This window comes from Carlito syrichta, unplaced genomic scaffold (assembly GCF_000164805.1).
Source record: "Carlito syrichta isolate Samal-C Ts95f unplaced genomic scaffold, Tarsius_syrichta-2.0.1 Scaffold177233, whole genome shotgun sequence".
NCBI classification, from domain to species: Eukaryota; Metazoa; Chordata; class Mammalia; order Primates; family Tarsiidae; genus Carlito; species Carlito syrichta.
In genome coordinates, this window is record NW_007121329.1 from 62,202 (window position 1) to 86,688 (window position 24,487).

Here is a 24,487-nt window from a genome sequence, read left to right on the forward strand (position 1 = left end):
TTATGAGTAGCCGGAATTACAGGCATGCGCTACCATGCCCGGCTGATTTTTGATTTATTGTAGAGATGAGGTCTCACTGCCCAGGCGGGTCTTGAACCCGCGTGCTCAGGCAATCCACTCATCTCAGCCTCCCAAAGGCGCGGGATTACAGGCTGAGCCACCGAACCCGGCTAATTTTTTTTATTTATTGTAAAGACAAGTTCTCGCCCAGTTGCCTGGACTGGTCTTGAACCTGTGGGCTCAGGCAATTCACTCGCTTGGCCTCCCAAAGTGCTGGGATTACAGGCTGAGCCAACGAGCCCAGCAAATAAAATTTTTTAAAGTTTTAAATCGATTATCACCGCAGTCTACATTCTGTGTTCACACTGTGAAAGGATTAGAAGACTGTAGTAAGAGAAAAACAACAACAAAAAAAACCCCTTCTTATATATTTGGAAAAATTATGTCTGAGAATAATTATTTGAAGACTTGTTATGGAAATTAGAAAATATTTAGGACAACACTTTGCTGGGTGTGGTGGCACACTCCTGTAATCCCAGCACTTTGGGAGGCTGAGGCAATAGGATTGCCTGAGCCCAAGAGTTGGAAACCAGCCTGGGCAACATGGCAAGACATCATCTCTACAATAAATAAATAAATAAATAAATTAGCCGGATGTGGTGGCGCACAGCTGTAGTCCCAGCTGCTTGGGAGGCTGAGGCAAAAGGATTACCTGAGCCCAGTATGTCAAGAGGTTGAGGCTGTGGTAGCCTTAATAGCACCACTGCACTCCAACCTGGGAGACAGAATGAGGCTCTGACTCAAAAAATAAAATATTTAGGCCTGGCACAGTGGCTCATGCCTATAATCCCAGCACTTTGGGAGGCTGAGGTGAGAGGATTGCCTGAGCCCATGGGTTCGAGACCAGCCTGGGTTACTTGGTGAGACTTCATCTCTACAATAAATCAAAAATATTAGCCAGGTATCGTGGCACGTGCCCATAGTTCCAGCTACTTGGAAGGCTGAGGCAGAAGGATCACTGGAGTCCAGCAGGTCAAGCCTGCGGTAGCCGTGAGCCTGCCACTGCACTCCAGTCTGGGTGACAGAGTGAGACTCCAACTCAAAAAATTAAATAAAATAAAATATTTAGAACTGAATAATGAAATTACCACATATGAAAACATAGGAGGGATGCAGGCAGTGTTTTTAAGAGAGGATATTTAATAAGGAAAATTAAAAATTAGGTAAACATCAAACTCAGAGTTAGATTAAAAGAGGAGAGAAATAAGGCTATAAGAGCAGTAGTTAATGAAATAAATGAAGAAGGGAGAAGCAACGTCAAAAAACTGATTTTTGAAAAACTTAGATTTTCAGAGGGTATGTGTGCAGGTGTGTCACCTGGGTATATTGCATGATGGTGAGGTTTTGGCTTCTGATGAATATCTGCCAAATAGCATGATGGTTTTCAACCCTTGCCCCCCATCTCTCACTCCTCACTTGAGGAGTCTCCGGTATATGTTGTTCCCATTTTTATGTTCAAAAAAATGATTTTTGGAATAGTCCAAGAAGATATATAAACCTACCAAGTATAGAATAAGATAGCATAGATTATTGCCTTGCATTAGGAAATATGGCAACATCCTTCATTAAATCCAAAAATTGGAGATACTATATTTATCAAAATAAATCAGAGTGTATTTGCTAGACTAATTCACCAGGCAATAAAAACAGAAACTCTGGCATGATAGATGATACATATTATACACACATATATATTGAGTGCTTAATCTGTCAGACAGTGTTTTAAGTGCTTCAAAAATATTAATCCTTTCAGAAATCTTTAAAAGTAGTTTCTGTTATCTCTACTTTATAGATAAACTAAGGCAACAAAAATGGTTTAATTAACTTAAATAACTTGTCTAAGATCACACAACTAGTAAGTGGTAGAGCTAGGATTTAATTCCAAGCAGTTTAACTCAAAAGTCTACACTTCTACCCACCACATTATGCTATCTTTATTTTTTTAAATTAAATATTTTAAAAGCAATACATGTGCCTAGTTTGAAATTCAAATGCTTTATAGTAAAATTTTGTTTGGCACTTTATCCTGTCTTCCTCTCATAGCTCCATTCCTCAGAAGCAATCAGTTTCCTTTGTATCTTTTCAAAACAATACCATACTTTTGTAAGCATTTATGTATATGCTTTCTAAGAACACAAAAATTATCATGCCATACATAACATAATATTTGTACCTTTCTTCTTTTCCCCTTAACTTTATACATTGGAAGTCATTTATTATCAGCATATAAGGGTAGCATCATTCTTGATAAGGACTATTTACAGGAGACATGCTAAATGTTGAAATAATTTCAAATAACAGGAACAAGTCAGGGAAGGTTATAACCATTAGTATACAACAATTCAAGATAGCTTTTGGCCAGGTGCTGTGACTCACCCCTGTAATCCTAGCACTTTGGGAGGTGGAGGCAAGAGGATTGCCTTAGTCCAAGGGTTAAAGGCCAGCTTGGGCGACTTGGTGAGACAAATTTAAAAAATATAAAATCTGTAGTTCCAGCTACTTGGAAGACTGAGGCAGAAGGATTGCCTAAGCCCAGCAGGTTGAGGCTGCGGTGGTTGTGACCATGCTACTGCACAACAGAGTGAAACTTTGATTCAAAACCACAACAACAAAACAATAGCTTTTGGGATGTTTCGCTAATATTACAATTTTTGACTAATATAAAAAATAACAAATATGAGAAGTGAAAATTTATTGTAGCTGTGAACTATATTGAATTATTGAATATCTGCTAATATCTGCTTAAAATCATTGGGCTTCACATTTTACCGAGGTTCCCTGGGTCAAAGTTATGCAGTTGTCATTCTTTCTTTAAGAATGAAGTCCTTATTTTTTCAAAACAGATTTCACAAGTGGTCTATCTGATGATGGAGTAATTATTGAATTTATTTTAAGAGGACATTAATAACCTTTGTGTTCGCGCCTTTGGGAGGCTGAGGTGAGTGAATTGCCTGAGCCCGTTCAGACCCGCCTGGGCAGATGAGACCTCATCTCTACAATAAATCAAAAAATTAGCCAGGTGTGGTAGCGTGCGCCTGTAGTTCCAGCTACTTGGAAGGCTGAGGCGGAAGGATCACTGGAGCCCCAGCAGGTTGAGGCTGCGGTGGCTGGGAGCGGCCACTGCACTCCAGTCTGGGCGACAGTGAGACTCTAACTCAAAAAAAAAATAAAAATAACCTTTGTGTTTATCCTCATCAAATTTAACAGTGTGCCAACTATTATATAGCTAGGTAAAACAACCACTTTTCTAAAATTGGCCTCATTCTAGAACAGTGGTTAAATTTCCATAAACGTTTAAGACTTAACAACCTCAAAATCAGTGTTTAAGCTCAATCCTGTAGAGTGGCATTTATATGGAAAAACACTAGTAGTAGTTCCTAGCATTTTGAAGAATGAAAACAATGGTGATACAAAGACATTTGTTCCCTTTATAGATAAATTAATCTGTCTTTAAGTTCATAGCATTTAGCAGGCTTTTACATTAAATTTCTTCTTTTTGTGTGTGTGTGGGTGGAGGGTCTCACTCTTTTGCCCAGGCTGGAGTGCAGTAGCACATGCAACCTTGACCTCCTAGGCTCAGGCTATCCTTCTGCCTCAGCCTCCCAAATAGCTGGGACTACAGGCATGCACCACCCTGACCGATCTTCTAAATTTTTTTATTTGTAGAGATGAGGTCTCACTATGTTGCTCAGACTGGTGTCAAACTCCTGGGCTCAAGCAGTGCTCTTGCCTTGTCCTCTCAAAATGCTGAGATAACAGGCATAAGACACTTCACCTGGTCTAAATTTTTAATTTATTAAAGTACTTCAGGATCTACTCCAGGTTTTACAATTATTATACTCTCCTAAGCTTTAAACATTTAAGATTTTTGGTGGAAGTTCCCATTTTTCAGTTGTTTAATTTATAAATGAGTTTAATATATGTTTATAACCCCAAACACATAAATACTGCATACACTGGATATGGAAATAAGGTATCTAACTTTGAGGAAATGGTACAAATTATGTGTGTGAATGGATATAAAATTAGACAAATTGGCAATCAACTCATAGTATATTGTAAGTGAAATTTATCAAAAAGTTCTCTTTCTCCTAGTTGCCCTAAAATTCTAGTATATTGATAGTAAGTACTTTGCAATTAGTATTGTATAATTGTGACACTAATTAAATTTAATAATGACTTTTTTCGAAACTTTAACTTGTGTTTTGTTTGAATTTCAGGTAATAACTCTTTCCAATACTTTGTATTTTGTTTAGTATGCCACTTTTTGGAAGTGGTCACTGTCAATATCTTGTTATGGTTTGATGGCCTTGGAGATTTAAAACCAAGTAAAAGTGTAAGCAGCCTTTCTTATTTAGTTATGAGTTTTAAATCCACTTTTGTTCCAAATAGGAAAAGTTGAAAGTAGATTTACCATGAAATATGAATTATATTTAAAAACATCTTAACAGTTTGCTTAGTTAAAGCTGATTGGCCAATTCAGTTTATGGAATTGTAACATAAAATTCCATCAGGTGGTTTTCATTAAAGGTAGTGTGTTTTTATAATCTTATTAGCCCTTATGTGCAGACTTTGTTAATGTGAATATATCTGCTTTTAGAAAATAATTCAGTAAATTCCTAAAGAAAATAGAAACATCTTTAAAGAGAAAACATCTTAAAATTTTTTCTTTAAAATTTTATTTATAGTTTAATTCTTTAGTATTAACTATTATTCTTTCACTATATTCAGAGTTGCTGTCCCTGTGATCTATTATTTTCTTTAAAGAAAAAAGTATTTATTGTCCTCTTCAGATATTCACAAGTGTCTGATTTTTTTCAAAAATAACCATCACAAAACATCTATTCAATTGAGCTTCAATTGAATTGTTTTTTTCCCCCCAGCATGTCACACTTTCTTTAGTGATGACTTTGCTGCAAAAGTTTGAAATTATTACTTTACTTTCAGAGCCAGTTTGAGGCACACAGGATAATTGGTCTAGAAACAGTTTGCAGTTTGTCATTCACTTATTCTTTAGACTTGCAGTTCTCAGAATTTTTGGAGCTTTCCAAAAAGCAAATTCAGTTTTATAAGGTGAAGATTTGACTTTGAGATCATCCAAAAGAATGTATCAGAGAGAGAGAGAGAGAGAGAGAGAGAAAGAGAAAGAGAATGTGTGTGTGTATGTGTGTAGAACATTTTGAACAATGTCAAATGTGATTGCTTTTCAGCATTCCAAAATTACAGTTTAAAAACATTAGGCTATAAAAGTTTGGTATGATTGGCTAATCATTTTATAGTCATACCAAAACTTTGATTTGTTTGACTCCCATGCTCTAAATCTTGTTATAAGTAGGTACTTTAAAAGGATCAATTACAGATATTTCCCTGGGTTTTATTTTTGTTTTATTTTTTAAAGCAGGATTTGTTGAGAGGACAGAAAAGCTCCCACAGTGGGAGGGGACCTGAAGGGGTTGCCTTCCCTGGGCTTTTTTATAATTTTATTTGTAAAATGTAGAATAGAATTATGCATCTGAATTTAGCAGATGACTACTAGGTAGTAATTATAATCTTTTTTTGTTATAAAAATAAGGTATATACACTCACAAAAGCTCACATTTTGTCTAAATTGGTTTTGCTCTTATACAATAGAATACATATTTAGGTTGCTATTAATAATTTACTGATTAAATGTATTTCTTTAATATAAAGTTTCAAGTGATTGAGGTGACTATAAGAATTTGTTTTATGCCCTTTAGCTGATTAAATCATTGGTTTTCTCTATAGTTCCTTACAAAAGTATGCAATCAGTGTACCATTTATTTTGAACTTACAGTTTCTTGCCTTGATAATAGAATAATTGGCTACATTTCTCTTCCTGTGCATAAGTTGTCTAAAAGGACCAGTTTGCATGGTGAAATTGGCAGAGAGCACGAATTTTTAATTAAAACATTTTATTCCATTCTTGCTACTTACTAATTATATGACCTTGGTCAATTATTTAACTTTTCAGCCTCAGTTTTCTCATCTGAAAAAATGAGGACAATACCTACTTCCAAGTTTACAAATAGTTATCTTGAAAGCATCATATATAATAATAGCACATGTCAGTCATTTAATAATAAATGTTTGTTTTTTATTTCTATTTCCATGTATTGTTAATTTGAGACTAAGTTAAAGTTAAAGAACTTTGTAAGCAGTCACCCTAAACATGACTTTAGGAGTTATTTTAGGTTTAGTCTGCCAGTTACTTTAGTAAGTACTGTATTCTCTCCATGCCAGGAGGAATATTTGAGAAAGGAAGGAATGATTTGAACTTTGTAAATAGTCAACTGAATACAGTATCTTGAGGATATATTTTTTTGATAACTGTACTTAACATATAAAAGTGGTTTTTATTTATTTTCAATCACAGGTACGGGAACCTTAAAGATAGATTTTGTTGGAGAACTGAATGACAAAATGAAAGGTTTCTATAGAAGTAAATATACTACCCCTTCAGGAGAGGTGCGCTATGCTGCTGTAACACAGTTTGAGGTATGGGTTACTCTACTCTAAAATATTATGATTCTTAGGCATTCTAACAAAGCTCTGTTAGTTGGGTTGATTATTTGAGGTTAGGTGCCTTTAGCCATAATCATATTTATGATTTTACAATTTTTACTTTATATTCAGCCATTGTCCCCATAGAAAGGAGGGAATTGAAGGTGTGGATTGGGGAATGATTATGTTCAGATACACACACACACACACACACACACACACACACACGTTTATACAAAGGTAACAAAATTCCAGTGCCTGAGTTGCTTTTATACTGTGTACCTTTCTTTTTTTTTTTTTTTGAGTTGAAGTCTCATTCCTTTGCCCAGGCTGGAGTGCAGTGGCATGCACACTCATGGCCACCCCAGCGTCAACCTTCTGGGCTTCAGTGATTTTTCCACCTCAGCCTTCCGAGTAGCCAGAGCTACAGACACTTGATACAACGCCTGGCTATTTTTTATTTTAATGTAGAGACAAGGTCTTGCCAAGTTGCCCGGGCTGGTCTCGAACCTGCAGGCTCAGGCAATCCACTTGCCTCGGCCTCCCAAAGTGCTGGGATTACAGGCTGAGCCACCAAGCCCGGCCTGTGTACCTTTCTTAATTAAAATTATACTCTTAGTATTTGATACCTGTGCCATTTCTTACAGCATTATTAGGTATTTTGTTACATTCCTTTGCTGCATTCACATTTCCTTTGTTTATCTTACTATAGTATCTGTGCTTTCTTTGATTTTTATTTATCAAGTATTTGCAAATTACTTAAGTTGCTTTGAATCTGCTAATGGTACTTTTAAGTGTTCAATCTAATTAAATTTATTTTTGTAAAGTTCAATATGAATAATGTAATAATTGATGCTCTCCAGTTGATGCTGTTTTTCTGCCATATCCCTGTCTTGTTTGTTTTGCATAACTTGAAATTTTGGATCCAGCTTACCACTAATTTGTTTTACCTGGAGTATTTTCTTTTTCAAGAATTTTATGTTGCCTTCTGTTTTAAAATAACATTTACCGTAGCTATTTAAGCTTAATTTATGTTTGAATGATTCTATGTTTAAACACTTTATTTTGAAATGGTTGGCTAGTATATGTCTCTAAACAGTTTTTCTTTTCTTTTCTTTTTTTTTTCTTTTTTGAGTTGGAGTCTCACTCTGTTGCCCAGACTGGAGTGCAGTGGCTGTTCCCGCAGCCTCGACCTGCTGGGCTCCGGCGATCCTTCTGCCTCAAGTAGCTGGAATTACAGGCATGTGCTGCCAAGCCCGGCTGATTTTTTTGATTTATTGTAGAGATGAGGTCTCGCTGCCCAGGCGGGTCTCGAACCCGCAGGCTCAGGCAATCCACTCACCTCAGCCTCCCAAAGGCGCGGGATTACAGGCTGAGCCACCGAGCCCAGCTTAAACAGTTTTTCTAAGAGAGTGTATCAGTGGTGTAGTGGTGTAATTCCTGAGTCTTTGCATATCTGAAAGTCTTGCTTTTACCTTTATACATGACCTGGTTTACTGGGTATATAGACTTGTTGGTGGGAAGAAAAAAAAAAGAAAGGAAAAAAAACTCCTTTGTACAAGAAATTTACAAGCTAAAAAAACCCAAAAAAACAAGAAGTGCAACTCTTGACATCCAGAAGCTGTCCTGGTACATGCTGATCCATGTTTACCTCTCTTATTGGACAAAACCTGTATCACAGAATACCAGCCCTCAGACAAGGTTACTCTGAGACCATGATAAAGTGATATAAAACAAAAGGACTTCATAATTTTCTCTAAGCACAGACAAAAACAAGGTCACTGTGCTACCCACAAAATATCAAAGATCTCCATCTGTCAGTCAAGATGAGAGACTACTGCTTCTTTACCGATTACCATTTTAGACTTGTTCTAGTCTGGCCTCCCTGTGGATAAGATTTATTGAGATACTTACTCATAGAATTTCTGATGGCACCCAATCTGTAGTGAATCCCTGCTTCGTTAGACCTTCTCCCAAATCATCCAACTAAATCCCAAATCGTATAGTCGGTTTTTTCTTGCATTCTTACTGAGTCATCAGTGGTTCCCGATGGTGTGAGTTCTCCCTTCCAACAATGAGTAAGGCCAACTTGCTCAACTGTAAGAGAAGTCTTTCACCAGTGTGGTGGCTTACACCTGTAATCCCAGCATTTTGGGAGGCCGAGGTGAGAGGATTGCCTGAGCCCACGGATTCAAGACCAACCTGGGCAACTTGGCAAGACATCATCTCTACAATAAATCAAAAAACTAGCCAGGTGGGATGACGCATTCCTGTAGTTCCAGCTACTTGGAAGGCTGAGGCAGAAGTATCACCTGAGCCAAGCAGGTCAAGGCTGTAGTGCCCATGAGTGTGCCACTGCGCTCCAGCCTGGGCACAAAGTGAGACTCCAACTCAAAAAAGAGTAGTGGCCGGGCTTGGTGGCTCAGCCTGTAACCCCAGCACTTTGGGAGGCCAAGGTGAGTGGATTGCCTGAGCCTGCAGGTTCGAGACCAGCCTGGGCAACTTGGCGAGACTTAATCTCTACAATATTTTATTTTTGAGCTGGAGTCTCACTCTGTCACCAGGCTGGAGAGCAGTGGCACGCCTCTTGGCCACCACAGCCTCAGCCTGCTGGGCTCCAGAGATCCTTCTGCCTCAGCCTTCCAAGTAGCTGGAACTATAGGCATGTGCTACCACGCCTGACTAAGTTTTTGATTTATTATAGAGACGAGCATGGTAGCGCGTAACAGGAAAACTATCACAGCGAAGGAAAACATGAATCTGAAGATCGATAGGGTCTACAAGCACTATGTGACACTAATGAAAAGTGAACACCTGTTTTTTTTTTAATTTTCAGGATCAAAAATAATTTAAAAAGCAAGTATTCCAAAAATAAAAAACAAAACATCAACCTACCAAGGGGGTCTCACTTGTCTCTACAATAAATCAAAAAAAAAAAAAAAGCCGGACTTGGTGGCTCAGTCTGTAATCCCAACACTTTGGGAGGCCAAGGCGAGTGGATTGCCTGAGCCTGCTGGTTCAAGACCAGCCCGGGCAACTTGGTGAGACCTCGTCTCTACAATAAATAAAAAAATTGGCCGAGAGCACGTGCCTGTAGCTCTGGCTACTTGGAAGGCTGAGACGGAAGGATTGCCGGAGCCCAGCAGGTCAACACTGAGGTGGTCATGAATGTACCTATTGCATTGCAGCTTGGGCAACGGAGTGAGACTACAACTCAAAAAAAAAAAAAAAAAAAGAAGAGTAGCCTTTCACATCTTATTCTGTCAAGAGTAGACGTCATAGACTAAAATGTTTTTCCCCCTTGGTAGGTAAGATGATGTTTTGTTTTGGTTTGGTTTTTTATTTTTATTTTTTTAATGCTTGCTTGTAAATTATTCTTGACCCTGAAAATTAAAAAAAAAAACAGGTGTTTACTTTTCATTAGTGTCATATAGTTCTTGTGGACCCTATCGATCTTCAGATTCATGTTTCCTTCGATGTGGCAAAGTTTTCCTGTTACATCTTCATTGTGATGTCTGTTCTGACTTCCTCCTCAGGAGTGTCAGTTAATGATAGGGTTAATTCTAGTGTCTGTCCCCCAAATGGATCTTTGATTGCTTTCATCACTTTATCCTTTGAATATTTTAGAAACTTTCAAATCTTGTTACCTTGCCATTTGTTTAATTTTCTCTAGTATAAAATCATTTCCCTACTGCTGTAGCTATGTGTGCTTCTTCTGCCTCTGCATATTTTTCTTATGTTTCAGAATCTTGTCATTGGTTCCATTTTATGATTTTGTTCTGCTTACTAAAATTTCTTTTATAGCTGATATCCTGCACTAAATTTTATTTTGCTTTAATAAGTTTCTTTTTTTTATTTTTGATGAAAGAATGGGGTCTCTTTAAGTAGGTCAAGTAGTGACAGTTTTATGTGTAGTATATGAAAATGCCATTAAACGAATGACCTGTTTTGAATTGATAGAGCATCTGTCTTTATTCCCATTGCTGCCATTCCAAATAAAGAACAAAGCACATCAAAGATTGAGAATATTTTTCTATTTAAAATAAAAACCAGAGGCAACCTATCATGTTTTCCTGACTCTGAGTCCTTACAGTGTACTGTTGACTTCTTTGTGCTCTGTATTGTGTTAACATTATTGATGAATCCATTTGCATTAAATTTGGAATGTTACAATATTTTATTAAAAACAAATATAATTGTAAATTATTATGTTGTTAAAATCTGTGGCCAGGTGTGACTCACGCCTGTAATCCCAGCACTTTGGAAGGTCAAAATGGGAGGATTGCTTATATGTAGGAGTTTGAAACTGGCTTAGGCAGCATAGCAAGACCTGTTCTCTACAAAAATTAAAAAAATTAGCTGTGCATGGTGGCGCATGCCTGTAGTCCCAGTTACTTGGGAGGCTGAGGTGGAAGGATTACCTGTGCCCAGCAAGGAGGTTGAGGTTGTAGTAAGTTGTGATTTTTTCTACTGCACTCCATCCTAGACAGAGTAAGACCCTTGACTAAAAAAAAAAAAATAAAATAAAAGAAAGAAAAGAAAAAGAAAAAAGAAATCTGTAAGAAACCTAGTTCCAAGATAACTGGCTGTATGGCAAATGCTGTGTTTTTTTTTAGAGTCAGTGCCTAGCTCACTGCTTGGCACTGAGTGGAAAGTAAATGTTTAAGCAAATTAATGAATGATGGAGAGAAATGGTGGCTGCTTCGTGAAATAGCCTGTTAGGTTAATTCAATGATACTTATATTTCATATTCTTTTCTTAAGGCTACTGATGCCCGGAGGGCTTTTCCTTGCTGGGATGAGCCTGCCATCAAAGCAACTTTTGATATCTCATTGGTTGTTCCTAAAGACAGAGTAGCTTTATCAAACATGGTATGTATGTGTTTATAAGTGTATTTAAATTTTTAATAGGCTTTAGCATATTTTACTGATTAGGTAGCATGACACGAAACCACCTAGCTCAGTGCTTCGTATATAATAAGAAAGTAAATATTAGTTTTCTTTATTTTCAGTGAGTTCTCTTTTTAAAATTTCCTTATTTTAGGAGAGTTTTCCTCCTTATGGCAAAAATTTCTTTTTAAATACATTAACAAGATTATCTACTTCTTTTTATTTGGAGACATAAATAAGTTGCAAGTTTAATACATGTTACCTGAAAGAAAAAGAGCTTGACTTATTAAATGTCAAAAGATATGGCAGCATATTGAAGTATATTTAGGTTTGGGGCTGATTGTATTCAAAATATGTCCTTTTCACTGATGTAATTTATCATAAGTAGAGTAAGCATTTACTACTTGAAGCATATTATGTAGGGCTGCCTTGTTTAAGATGTAGGGTAGCCCGTAGCCTATAAGACTGGGGAACTTGGGAAAAACCTACTGCACCTGAAAGTAACTGGCTTTTGCCTGCTTATTGATGGAGATAATTCCATAAATAGAATGTCATTCTCTTCTCCAATATTCTTAGAGAGGAGGCTAATATATTAAACTGAATTATTCATTTACATTTTAGTATGCATGAATTTATCAGGTCTGTTCTTAAATAAATAAAAGTCTTCCTTGGAAGAAAGAATAGAGAGAGCTTGAGGAAACTGAGAGCCTGAATAGAAAAAAAGAGGGAGAACATCACAGGAAAATTAGGGATTCTAAAGGTAAAGTTGAAATTTCTTCACAAATTTGCTTAGAGCCAGCCTTGGTACAGAGAATGCTCTAGATCTAGAAATTCATGCCCTTTGAAATGCGAAGTTCCACAGCTACACTTTATTTTTTATTAATAATTGTTTCTCCTATTCTTATTTCAATAGAAAAGAACTGAGCTCTTGAAACATCTCAGTGCCTGGCATATAATAAATATTCAAGAAAAGTCCATTCTTTTCTTTCACAAGTCCTTGGTAGTTTTAGCACCTTAGCCCGCAACATCTTAGTATGAGTGCTTTATCAGACACTTTCTTTCTTAAGAGGAAAGATCTTGACAGCATGAAGCACTGTATGAACTGGGATGGAGAAGTAAGCCATGCTGGAAAGGGGGCAGGAGAGGCATTAGAGCCTATTGTTTTTAGCTAGTGTTTGCTCTAAGGTATTAATGTAAATCTGTTAACATTTTCCTTTTTTTTTTTTAAGAATGTAATTGACCGGAAACCGTACCCTGATGATGAAAATTTAGTGGAAGTGAAGTTTGCCCGCACACCTGTTATGTCTACATATCTGGTGGCATTTGTTGTGGGTGAATATGACTTTGTAGAAACAAGGTCAAAAGATGGTGTGTGTGTCCGTGTTTACACCCCTGTTGGCAAAGCAGAGCAAGGAAAATTTGCGTTAGAGGTAAATGTACTTGAAGAGGATTGTTCCAACAGTCCATAACTCCAGGTTGGGGAATTTACATTTCTGATAAATTTTTAGTACAGTTATTTATAATTTAACCTGAAAGTAATGCTGCTTTGTTTTTATTTTTAATAGAATTTTAAAAATGCCAACCTTGGTGTTGTATTAACATCTTGCAACATAATGCTGATTAAGAGACTATAAGAGTGGAATTTGTTTATCTAAGGAATGGGTGGGAAAATATGTAATTATATTTTTCATGTCAAGTTATAAAAGTTTGGCCACTGTATACAAAGCTTGGAGCTAAGGCAATCTTTTGGAGGCAGGCCTCCCCAGGATTAGTTTCTAGTAATTTGAGATACTTTGGCTTGCAACAGGATTCCTTTGTGGATTTCAGTATGAATTAGAATCAAATATTTATTAGATGGTTCTTTTGTTTATACCTTTATAGGTTGCTGCTAAAACCTTGCCTTTTTATAAGGACTACTTCAATGTTCCTTATCCTCTACCTAAAATTGATCTCATTGCTATTGCAGACTTTGCAGCTGGTAAAGTAAATTTCGTTTTATTGCTAAATTGTAACAACTTTTTTTGAATTTTGTGACTTTGTGGAAGGAGTATGTCTATATATCAACAAATGTTTATATTTATTTTATGAAGGTGCCATGGAGAACTGGGGCCTTGTTACTTATAGGTATGTTAATGATGTATTACCCTGCCTTATCTTTTAGTTGCAGATTTCATAAGGGTTTCACTTCTGATCACAATTGAGTAGTTTCTGCTTTATGATCTGGTGTAAATTTTCCTACCTTCCTTCACTTCCATGCATGTTTTGAGAATGTACAATCCCCATCCCCCGCACCCTGCCCTGCTTTGGTGCTGCTATCCGAGGGTGTAAGATTTTAAAGTGAGCATCTGGCATTAGCAGTATTTTTAGACATATTCTTGGCTGAGTTTGTCACTTTCCTTCCTCCCAGTAGTTTCATAGTTATTTATCCAGCTTGAAGAACCTTCCCTGATACTCATATCTTCCAGCCAAGTTTTTACATGTCTGTCATCATAATAAACATGTGAGTTGTATAATTTTTTAAAGCAGAGTCTGTAAACAAGTTTTTGCCTTCTAATTTCAATTGCCTTCTTGGGTGAACTAAGTTTTGGATCGCCGACTCAACGTTGTTTTGGGGACTGTGGAATGCATCTTCTCCCACCACTCCCTTTATTTAATGGAAGGACTTTCTTTTCTCTTTATCTGTAGTACAGTGATCCCTAATCCCTTAGACAAAAGCTCTTCCAAAATTTTAGGCAGCTGTCCTGTCAACAAACCAATGATGGTTTAACTGTGTCACATCTTTGATCTGTTGTATGAATTCTGTTTGGGTAGTCTTCAGTCTTCCTGAAACTTTTTTTATTCTGTATATGTTGAGATGTTTTCTGATATCTCTAAAGTCCACTTGACTATCTGAATCTTCCCCAAGTGTGCATGCCCACTTTTATTGCAGTACTTTTATTATTTAATTTTTTTTTTTTTTTAATCACAGGGAGACTGCATTGCTCATTGATCCAAAAAACTCCTGTTCTTCATCACGCCAGTGGGTTGCTCTGGTTGTGGGACATGAACTCGCCCATCAATGGTTTGGAAATCTTGTTACTATGGTATTTAATATTTTTAAGTGCTCAAATATATTTATCTTCATCCTACTTCACATTTTGGCTACATAGTATTTCAGGTTTGGCTATAACACCATGCCAAAAAATAATTGAGTGATAGAAAAAATTAATTTTAAAAAGCCCACCTGGAAAGTGTTTTTGAAAATTTCTGTATTAAACGAGCATATGGACCATCTTTAGTCAGCAAAAAACACTTCATAAACTGTTCTAAAATTTGCCTGCAAATGGGGGAAGTCAATTTGGGTGAGAGAGAAAGATTCCTCTTGGGTAAAGATGACTGAATTATACAGTGAGTTCTAGGCTGTTTCTTGAGTCATACTTGTTAAAATAGTTCACTAGCTGAAAAATAACCTGATAAATGACAAACTGATCTTTAACTAGAACTGTTTTTAGGAGTCAGTGTTTTCATTGCCTAAAATGTTAAATTGAAACTTTATGAAGTAATAGTAAAGAAACTGAATATTAGTAAAGAAACTGAAGTATTACTGCAGAATAAAAGTGTATTGAGTATATTCTGTTCCATTGAAATCCTTATAATGTTTGCAGTAAATATCTCTGTGCTTTAGTCCTGACCTTTCACTCTTACTCTAAATAAATACTGTTTGTGGAAGCCAACTGTGTTAGAGCTTGGGAGCACAGGGTTTAATAAGTGAACTAGAAGTACTCCTGCAATGAAGAAACTAGAGATTCAGGAGCAGGCCAAATTCCCTGACAGCATTTTAGGCTGCCAAAGAGCAGAACCTGACTTGGATGTTGGCTGAATTCATATGTCACAGAAATAAGCAAGAAAGCAATACATTTAGCAACTGTTTGATGTGTCTGAGAGAGTTTCTACAGAAAGTTAACACATGAAAATAAACCCTCTCCTTTTGCTTTGAATGTTTAACATTTTACAGGTTAAAAAACTTTTTTGAAATATAATGTCACATGGAATTACATGTGCCTGTGTTCATATATGTGAAGAAGTGGTCTGTTCTCCTAATGCAGCAAGTTTGCTACTTCCTACCAAACAAATTTTTTGCTAAGTTTTGAGAGAAGTTCATTTTATGATTTTATTTTTAAACTACCAGCAATAAATTTTAGTAGGGAAAATGTGTGCCTTCTCTTTAGTTTAAAATAACTTTTTACTGGGTTTATGTAGCTATGCTAGTTATTAGAACTGAAATTCCAAGGGCTTATTGGATAATTTGGTTGGAGAATAACTTTAGTTTTGTACCAGTTTATCTTAGTAGTGGAGGCTACTGTTTAAATTGCGCTTAGACAAATAACCACTGATCACTTAATATTAAAATATTTGATCTTTTGAAAAAAATATTTTTCTTTCTGATACAGATTTATCCTAAAAAAATATTTTATCTTTTTGAATTTCAAAATGTCCTTTTGCTTTTCACCATACATTTAGTCCTTTGGTCTCAATCTTGGATTCTTATATTGCTTTCTTTTACTAATAGATTTAACTAACTTTAATAAAAATTAGAGGCTGGGCATAGTGGCTCACGCCTGTAATCAGTATTTTTGGAGACTGAGGCGAGAGGATTGCCTGAGCCCAGGTGTTCGAGAGCAGCCTGGGCAACTTTGCAAGACCTTGTCTCTACAATAAACTAAAAAATAAGCTGGACATGGTGGCGTGTGCCTGTAGTTCCAATTACTGGAAAGGCTAAGGCAGAAGGATCACCTGAGTTCAGCAGACTGAGACTATAGTAGCCATGAGCGTGCCACTGTACTCCATCCTGGGCAACAGAGTTAGACTCCAGCTCAAAAGAAATTAAAATAAATAAATAAAAATTAGATTGAGATTGCTTCTTTAAAAGTTTATTTTTTTAAAATTTGACTATTATATTTTTATCCATTTCGCTCACTATACAGTCTTATTAACAGAAGAGAATTTTATATGCCATAAATACCATTCATTACTAATTACTTCCTGCCATGACCTTTCTGTTAGTTTCACATAATTATACGAGGAGGAGGCCCCCAAAAATCCCGAATTATCTTTTGGAGGGCAGGGTCCTTGTAGTATAGGCTTCTCCCACAAGATAAGTGTTATAGGAACCCATCGGCATCAGTTTACCAGCTAGCATTGTTGTGAGAGGCTGTGTTCGGCTTCAGTGAGTTTTTTTTGGAAATTCTTTTAACATGATGGGTGATTTAATAGCACACTTGCCCATACCATGCTGAGTGTTCAGCAATTCTTGACCAAAAACAGCATGACCTTCATGCCCTACCCTCTCTATTCCCCAGATCTTGCTCTGAGCAACTTTTTTGTTTGTTTCCCTGGATGAAAAAAGTCCTCAAAGGGAAACATTTTACTAATGTGGAAGAGGTGAAATAAAAAATGGCAGAAGCACTGAAAAGTCACTCAAACTGATATGTCCTAGAACTGTTTTAAGCAGTGAGAAAAGCATCTCAATATTATATAATAGGTATTGCATCAAACAGAGAGTTTGAACGTGACTGAAGTTTAAACATGTAAGAATAAATACACAATTATTTATTTATTTTGGAGTTGGAGTCTCACCCTGTCGCCCAGACTGGAGTGCAATGGCCACTCCCGGCCACTGCAGCCTCGGCCTGCTGGGCTCCGGCGATCCTTCCGCCTCAACCTTCCAAGTAGCTGGAATTACAGGCGTGCGCTACCACGCCCGGCTAATTTTTTGATTTATTGTAGAGATGAGGCCTCGCCTGCCCAGGCGGGTCTCGAACCCACGGGCTCAGGCAATCCACTCACCTCAGCCTCCTAAAGGCGCGGGATTATAGGCTGAGCCACCGAGCCTGGCTTCATACACAATTATTTATAAATAAATTCTATTTTGGGGGGTCCTCTTCTTATATAAACAGTACTGCTTTTCTATTTATCTTGAAAGTTCAATTCATTAGTCAGTAGTTTTCCTCAGTCATTTCCATTTTCCATGTTTGCCCTTGATAGTTTTTTGGGATTTGTTTGTTTGTTTTGTTTTTTGTGAGAGAAATATTTTACTAAACTAAATTTTATTATTATTATTATTTATTTATTTATTTTTTTTTGAGTTGGAGTCTCACTGTCACCCAGACTGGAGTGCAGTGGCCGCTCCTGGCCACTGGAGCCTCAACCTGCTGGTCTCCGGCGATCCTTCCGCCTCAGCCTTCCGAGTAGCCGGAATTACAGGCGCGCGATACCACGCCTGGCTAATTTTTTATTTATTGTAGAGATGAGGTCTCACCAAGTTGCCCAGGCGGGTCTTGAACCCGCAGACTCAGACAATCCACTCACCTCAGTCTCCCAAGGCACGGGATTACAGGCTGAGCCACCGAGCCCGGCTCAAACTAAATTTTATATGAGAACATTTTTTACCTCTGCTTCTTGCCTCTGTTACCTGTTTTCTTTTCCATATATGGGCTTATTTTTTTCTCTTTCTTCATTTCTACCTTTGGTATTAGAAAGTAAGTTAGCAGTATTTTGAAAATGTCCCTCAGGCATCATTTTAATATTACCAGTTGGCCTTTCTTGACATCTCTTTTGAGACTTTTCTTTTTTTCAGAAATGCAATTTCTTTACTGTTTATTAAAATGAATGTTTTAAATGTTTTAAACTGAGTTTTTAGATCATTATGTTGTAAGTTTTGGAATATAGTGGAAGGGACATGTGAGTTTTTAAAATTAGTGGAATGGCAATCATTTTGTTTTCTTTACGTATTTTCATATTTTATTTTTAGGAATGGTGGACTCATCTTTGGTTAAATGAAGGTTTTGCATCTTGGATTGAATATCTGTGTGTAGACCACTGCTTCCCAGAGTATGATATCTGGACTCAATTTGTTTCTGCTGATTACACCCGTGCCCAGGAGCTTGATGCCTTAGATAACAGCCATCCTATTGAAGTGAGCCCTACTTTCTAGCCATTGGCCTGTGACTGCTTTCATTTTCAATGAAATAAGTAATTTGTTATATAGGTACTTGGGACTCAGAAGAAGAGAAAAATCATATGGGTGATTTCACTTGTTTTTATAATTCATATTTCTAATCTTGAAAAGCCAACAAGCCTGGGTTCCAATTAACATTTCTTCTTAAGGTAGGCAATAGAAAAAATATGGTCTTTGTAGAGGTAGGTGCTATGTACCCATATAAATATGTTTCCATTTAATAGTATGGTAGAAATCAAACTTGATAAGTAACACTATGGTTCCATTATTTGTTTCAAGGAAAATTCTGGACATACTATTTTATTATTGTCATTGTCTGTTTTGTGCATATTTTAAGTCTCTTACTTAGCCTATCCTTGTTTCAGTTTATATGTACAAATGTTGTATTCAAAGAACTAGAGTGATAATCTTATTTTGACATATTTAATTTGAGTTACATTTAATTGTAGGTCATTACAATTAGTGCAAGAAAATCAAATGTTTTTTATCTCTCCAGTTCCTTCCTTATCCTCCCTACTCCAGCTCCCTCAAAGGTGAACAACCTTAGTGACTTGCTTCCCAGCAGAACAGTCAGGAATGGAACCCAGGCCCTGAGAGATGACAGGGATCGTATTATGTCTTTTACTGGCTTAGGGTTAGTTATTGCATTCTTTTGAGGATCATCGTTGTACATGATGAGTGAGCTAAAGGCAGAAAAATGTCTTGTGAGCCAGAAGGGTTTTCCTAGAAAGCTTTTTATGGAATTCAGTATTACAGGCTATCTGCTTCCTGTCATAACCCTGAATCACACTGTCTGCCAGGTCAGTGTGGGCCATCCATCTGAGGTTGATGAGATATTTGATGCTATATCATATAGCAAAGGTGCATCTGTCATCCGAATGCTACATGACTACATTGGGGATAAGGTAAAAAAGCAGTTTAAAAATCTTTCATTCTTTTATAGTGAAATCAAAGAGCTTTGCATGGAAAAAATATCTGATTTTATTGGATTAAGTTTCTAGATGATTTTTGACTTGTCTTCATTTCTTTTTAGTGAGGAAAAAGGATTGAGAATTCAATTTGTCTTAATTGACTACTGTGGTCTCTTAGATAAGTGATGTATGGGTATGGTTGTGGGTGGAGGTTGGAGGTTGATACAAAACTTAAAGCCGGGCTCAGTGGCTCAGCCTGTAATCCCACGCCTTGGGAGACTGAGGTGAGTGGATTGCCTGAGCCCACAGGTTTGAGATCCACCTGGGTATCTCGCAGGAGACCTCATCTCTACAATAAATAAAAAAATTAGCCGGGCACAGTGGCGCGCACCTGTAGTTCCAGTTACTTGGAAGGCTGAGGCAGAAGGATCGCCGGAGCCCAGCAGGTCGAGGCTGCGGTGGCCGGGAGCGGCCACTGCACTCTAGTTTGGGTGACAGAGTGGGACTCCAACTCAAAAACAAACAAACAAACAAAAAAACTTAAAAGCAAGAGTAGGAGGCAAAGAGTATACATTCGTACAGAAAAGGCAGCAGGCAGCAGAGGAATGTGTTTCAGTACATCTGATACTTGAGTATTTGAGTAAATTTGTTTTCGAGTACTATATGCAAATATAAATTCTGAGATCTGATCCTCCTTGATTTAAAAATTGTGTTTTCTCAGGACTTTAAGAAAGGAATGAACATGTATTTAACCAAGTTCCAACAAAAGAATGCTGCCACAGGTAATTTTTAATGACTTGAGACAGAAATGAAGAGAAAATGTCACCATATCTAGGATGGGACATTTTATTTTTGTTCTAAATGTTTAACTCAGGGTCAGGATTCATGTAATAAATAGGAAGTAAAATAGACTTATTTAAAGCCATGTACAGGTTGAGTATTCCTGATATGAAAATCCAAAATTTGAAATGCTCCAAAATCTGAAACCTTATAAGTGCTGTTATGATACTCAAAGGAAATGCTCACTGGTGCATTTTGTATTTTGTATTTTCAGATTAGGAATGCTCAACCAGTAAGTATAATGCAAATATTCCCAAATCCTAAAAAATCTGAAATTCAAAACACTCTGGCCCCCAAGCATTTTGGATAAGGGATACTCAACCCATAGTAAGTCATGAGGTCAACATGAATTAGGACTCATTATCCCTTTGGTCATCCTACAATATTCTGCTTTCCATAACTCAATATTTTGCCACTTTAAAGAACCTGAAGAGGGCTGAGTATGGTGACTCATGCCTGTAATTCCAACACTTTGGGACACCAAGGCAGTAGAATTGCTGAAACCAGGAATTTGAGGCCAGGTTGGACAACCCAGCAGGACCCCAACTCTATTTTTTTTTTTAAATCTAGCTAGACATGGTAGTATGCACCTCTAGTTCTAGCTACTTGGGAGGCTGAGGCAGGAAGATCGCTTGAGCCCAGAAGTTTCAGCCTACAGTGAGCTATGATCATGCCGCTGCATTCCACCTGGATGACAGAGCAAGACCCTGTCTCTAAAATTAAAAAAAGCATCTGAAGGGTTCCATTTACCTTTCCAGAGCTTGTTCTTTTGGTGATTGGTTGATAATTACCATTAAAACAGCTGTACACTAAAAATTTTTGCCTGGTGTGGTGCCTCATGCCTGTAATCCCAACACTTTGGGAGGTGTAGGTGAGAGAATTGTCTGAGCCCACAGGTTTGAGACCAGCCTGGGCAACATGGTGAGACCTTGCCTGTACAATAAATCAAAAAATTAGATGGGCATGGTGACACTTGCCTGTAGTTCCAGCAACTTGAAAGGCTGAAGCAGAAAGATCACCTGAGTCCAGCAGGTCAAGGCTGCGGTGGCTGTGAGCATGGGTGACAGAGTGAGACTCCAACTAAAAAAAAATTCCCAAAAATAATTATTTGAGTGAACTTACGAAACTACAGAGTTTCAGTGAAGTAATTCTTAAGTTTTTAATATAATGAATGGCCTATACTTTGCTGAATATTGGAGTTAAGAGAAAGAACAACAGGGGATAAGGATTGCTTGAATATGAAAAAAGAACCAGAGTTGGAGTTTTGAATTCTTCAGTGAACAGAAATAGTTTAAAAGACAGGAAGGTTTGTGGTAATGTCATTAGTATCTAATAGAATGATAAAATTCAGAGAGGCCGGACTATGAGCTGTTATTGAGGCTTACTGCCTCTGGATGGAGAATACAGTATCTGCTTCTCTGTTCAGGTCATGATGTAATCTTGACTATCACCACCTCCCCTTTTAAATTTCCATCTTGGTTTGTAGAATGGAGAGACATTCTGTTCCTTAAAACAGGCTGGGGAGAAATGTATTCTTGTAAATTTTATGATTCTTTTGCATGTACTTGTGTAATAAGTAAGAAAAGAACTTGGTGTTTTTATTTTTATGTATTTATTTTTTTTGAGGCGGGGTCTCACTGTGTTGCCCAGGCTGAAGTGCAATGGTACACTCATTGCCACCACAGCCTCGACCTGCTAGGCTCAGGCAATCCATCTGCCTCAGCCTTCCAAGTAGCTGAGGTGTACCACCACGCCCGGCTAATTTTTAAAATTTATTGTAGGTATTAGGTCTTACCAGGTTGCCCAGCTAATCTTGAATCCCTGAGCTCAGGCAGTCATCTTGCCTTGATCTTCCAGATCATGCATTACAGGCATGAGCCACTTCACCTGGCCTAAGAACTTGGTGCTTTAATTTAATTAATTTATTTATTTTTATTGTAGAGATGAGGTCTCACCAAGTTGCCTGGGCTGGTCTCTAACCCACGGTCTCAGGCAATCCACTCGCCTCCCCTTTCCAAAGTGCTGGGTTTACAGGCTGATCACCGAGCCCAGCCAAACTTGGTGCTTTTAAACCATAATGTTTAGCCAGGCATGGTGGCGTGTGCCTGTAGTTCCAGCTACTCGGAAGGCTGAGGTGGAAGGATCTCCTGAGCCTAGCAGGTCGAGGCTGCGGTGGCCAGGAGTGTGCCACTGTCCTCCAGCCTGGGTGATAGAGTGAGATTCCAACTCAAAAAATAATAATAAATAAATAAATCATAATGTGTATGTTTGTGTGTACACACACACACACACATACACACACACACACACACACACACACACACACACACCCCAGGTCTCTTAAAATGTTTCTGAGCTGGGGCCTGAGGGTCTGCATTTCTAGCAAGCTCCTTGGTGAATCCAGTACTATTAGTAGTTTATGGGCCACACTTTGAATAGCAAAGCTATTCAAACATTTTTGTTTGTTGTTTATGTTATTTATGAAAGAAAGACAGTTGGCAGTTCAAATGTATTTCCGTTACCATCCATGTCCTTCATCCTCTTACAGAGCTTCCAGTGCCTTCTGTCTATCCTCACTATTTTTCCCTTAATTCATGCCTCTATCATCTCTCCACTGGAATTCTGTAGTTGCCTGCTAACGTGCTACTTCTTGCCTTCCCCATTTCTTTCAATTTTATCTCTTAAACTAAGACTAGAATTATTTTTCTAAAGTGAATGCATTTGTGCAATGAGGGTGATACCTTCTGAGAAATGTGTCATCAGGTGATTTTGTCATTGTGCAAATGTCATAGAGTGCACTTACACAAAGCTAAATGGTATAACCTGTTGCTTCTAGAACACAAACCTATACAGCATGTTACTGTACTGAATACTGTAGGCCATTGTGACACAGTGGTAAGTATATGTGTGTCTAAATGTATCTAAACATAGAAAAGATAAAGTAGAAATACATGTAAAAGATGAAAAATACTACATCTATATAAGGCACTTACCATGAATGGAACTAACTGGAAGTTGTTCTGGGTTAGTCAGTGAGTGAATTCATTACCGTACATTCCTGTACACTTAGGCCACATGAAATCTATAAAAATAATTTATCCATCTTCAGTAATAAATTAACCTTAACTTGCTGTAATGTTTTTATTTTACTTTTTAATTTTTTAAACTTTTTTACTTTTGCTGGACACAGTGGCTCAAGCCTGTAATCCCGGCAGCACTTTGGGAAGCCCGAGCAGGAGAATTGTTTGAGCCCAGGAGTTTGAGACCAGCCTGGGCAATATAGTGAGACTTTGTGTCTATTTAAATTAAAAATAAAAATAGCTGACACTGGGCACTGCTAATGAGGTGGAGGATAAAGGGCACACAACCACCCACTGGGTACCATGTCTACTATTGGGGGGAGAGAGGGCTCACCTGCATGCAATTTACCTATGTAGCAAATCTTCACATGTACCCCTCAGCTAAATAAATAAATAAATAAACGTTTTGACTTTAACTCTTAGTACTTAGCTTAAAACACAAAAACGTTGCACTGTTGTACAAAGGTATTTTTTATGTCCTTATTTGATAAGCTTTTTTCTACTTTTAATTTATTTTATTTTTTACTCTTTAAATTTTTTTTGTTAAAAACTAAGACATAAACACACACATTAACCAAGACCTGCACAGGGTCAGGATCATCAATATTGCTGTCTTCTGTCTTCCCATCTTGTCCCACTAGGAGGTTGAAACACACAGGGAACTGTTATATACTATGATAATAGTGCCTTCTGGAATACCTGAAGGATCTGCCTGAGGCTGTTTTGCAGTTAACTTTTTTTATTAGTAGAAGAAATTCTCTCTAAGATAACTATGAACAGTATTGTATAGTAAATGCATAAGCCAGTAAGGTAGTCATTTTATTCTCAAGGATCATATACTGAACATAACTGTGTGTGCTGTACTTTCATGTGACCGGTAGCATAACACAATAAGATCATTTATACCAGCATCACCTGAATGAATGCATTGTGCTGTGATATTACAGCAACTATGATGTCACTAGGTGATAGGAATTTTTCAGCTTCATTATAGCATAATGGGATCACTGTCACATGTGCAGTCTGTCACTGATGGAAAACATCATTATGCAGTACATAACTGTATCCACTTGTGTCACTCGGCTGATTAAAAATACTTGAGAGAGCCGGGCTCGGTGGCTCAGCCTGTAATCCCGCGCCTTTGGGTGGCTGAGGTGAGTGGATTGCCTGAGCCCACGGGTTCGAGAC

General features: G+C 37.5%; 1 protein-coding gene across 4 annotated transcripts in view; it reads left to right on the plus strand.

Annotated features, from left to right (window-relative positions):
* Positions 1–24,487, plus strand: part of NPEPPS (aminopeptidase puromycin sensitive) — a 117,695-nt gene that overhangs the window by 62,195 nt on the left and 31,013 nt on the right. For 2 of the 4 annotated variants that reach the window (XM_008051485.1, XM_008051487.2), the window contains 9 exons: positions 6,455–6,576; positions 11,346–11,453; positions 12,701–12,901; positions 13,353–13,449; positions 13,562–13,595; positions 14,440–14,554; positions 18,262–18,426; positions 19,269–19,373; positions 20,101–20,161. In XM_008051485.1, coding sequence (XP_008049676.1) covers positions 6,455–6,576; positions 11,346–11,453; positions 12,701–12,901; positions 13,353–13,449; positions 13,562–13,595; positions 14,440–14,554; positions 18,262–18,426; positions 19,269–19,373; positions 20,101–20,161 — 1,008 coding nt within the window. The remainder of the gene's footprint in view (positions 1–6,454; positions 6,577–11,345; positions 11,454–12,700; positions 12,902–13,352; positions 13,450–13,561; positions 13,596–14,439; positions 14,555–18,261; positions 18,427–19,268; positions 19,374–20,100; positions 20,162–24,487) is intronic. The other 2 variants (XM_008051486.2, XM_021709345.1) reach the window with 2 other exon arrangements.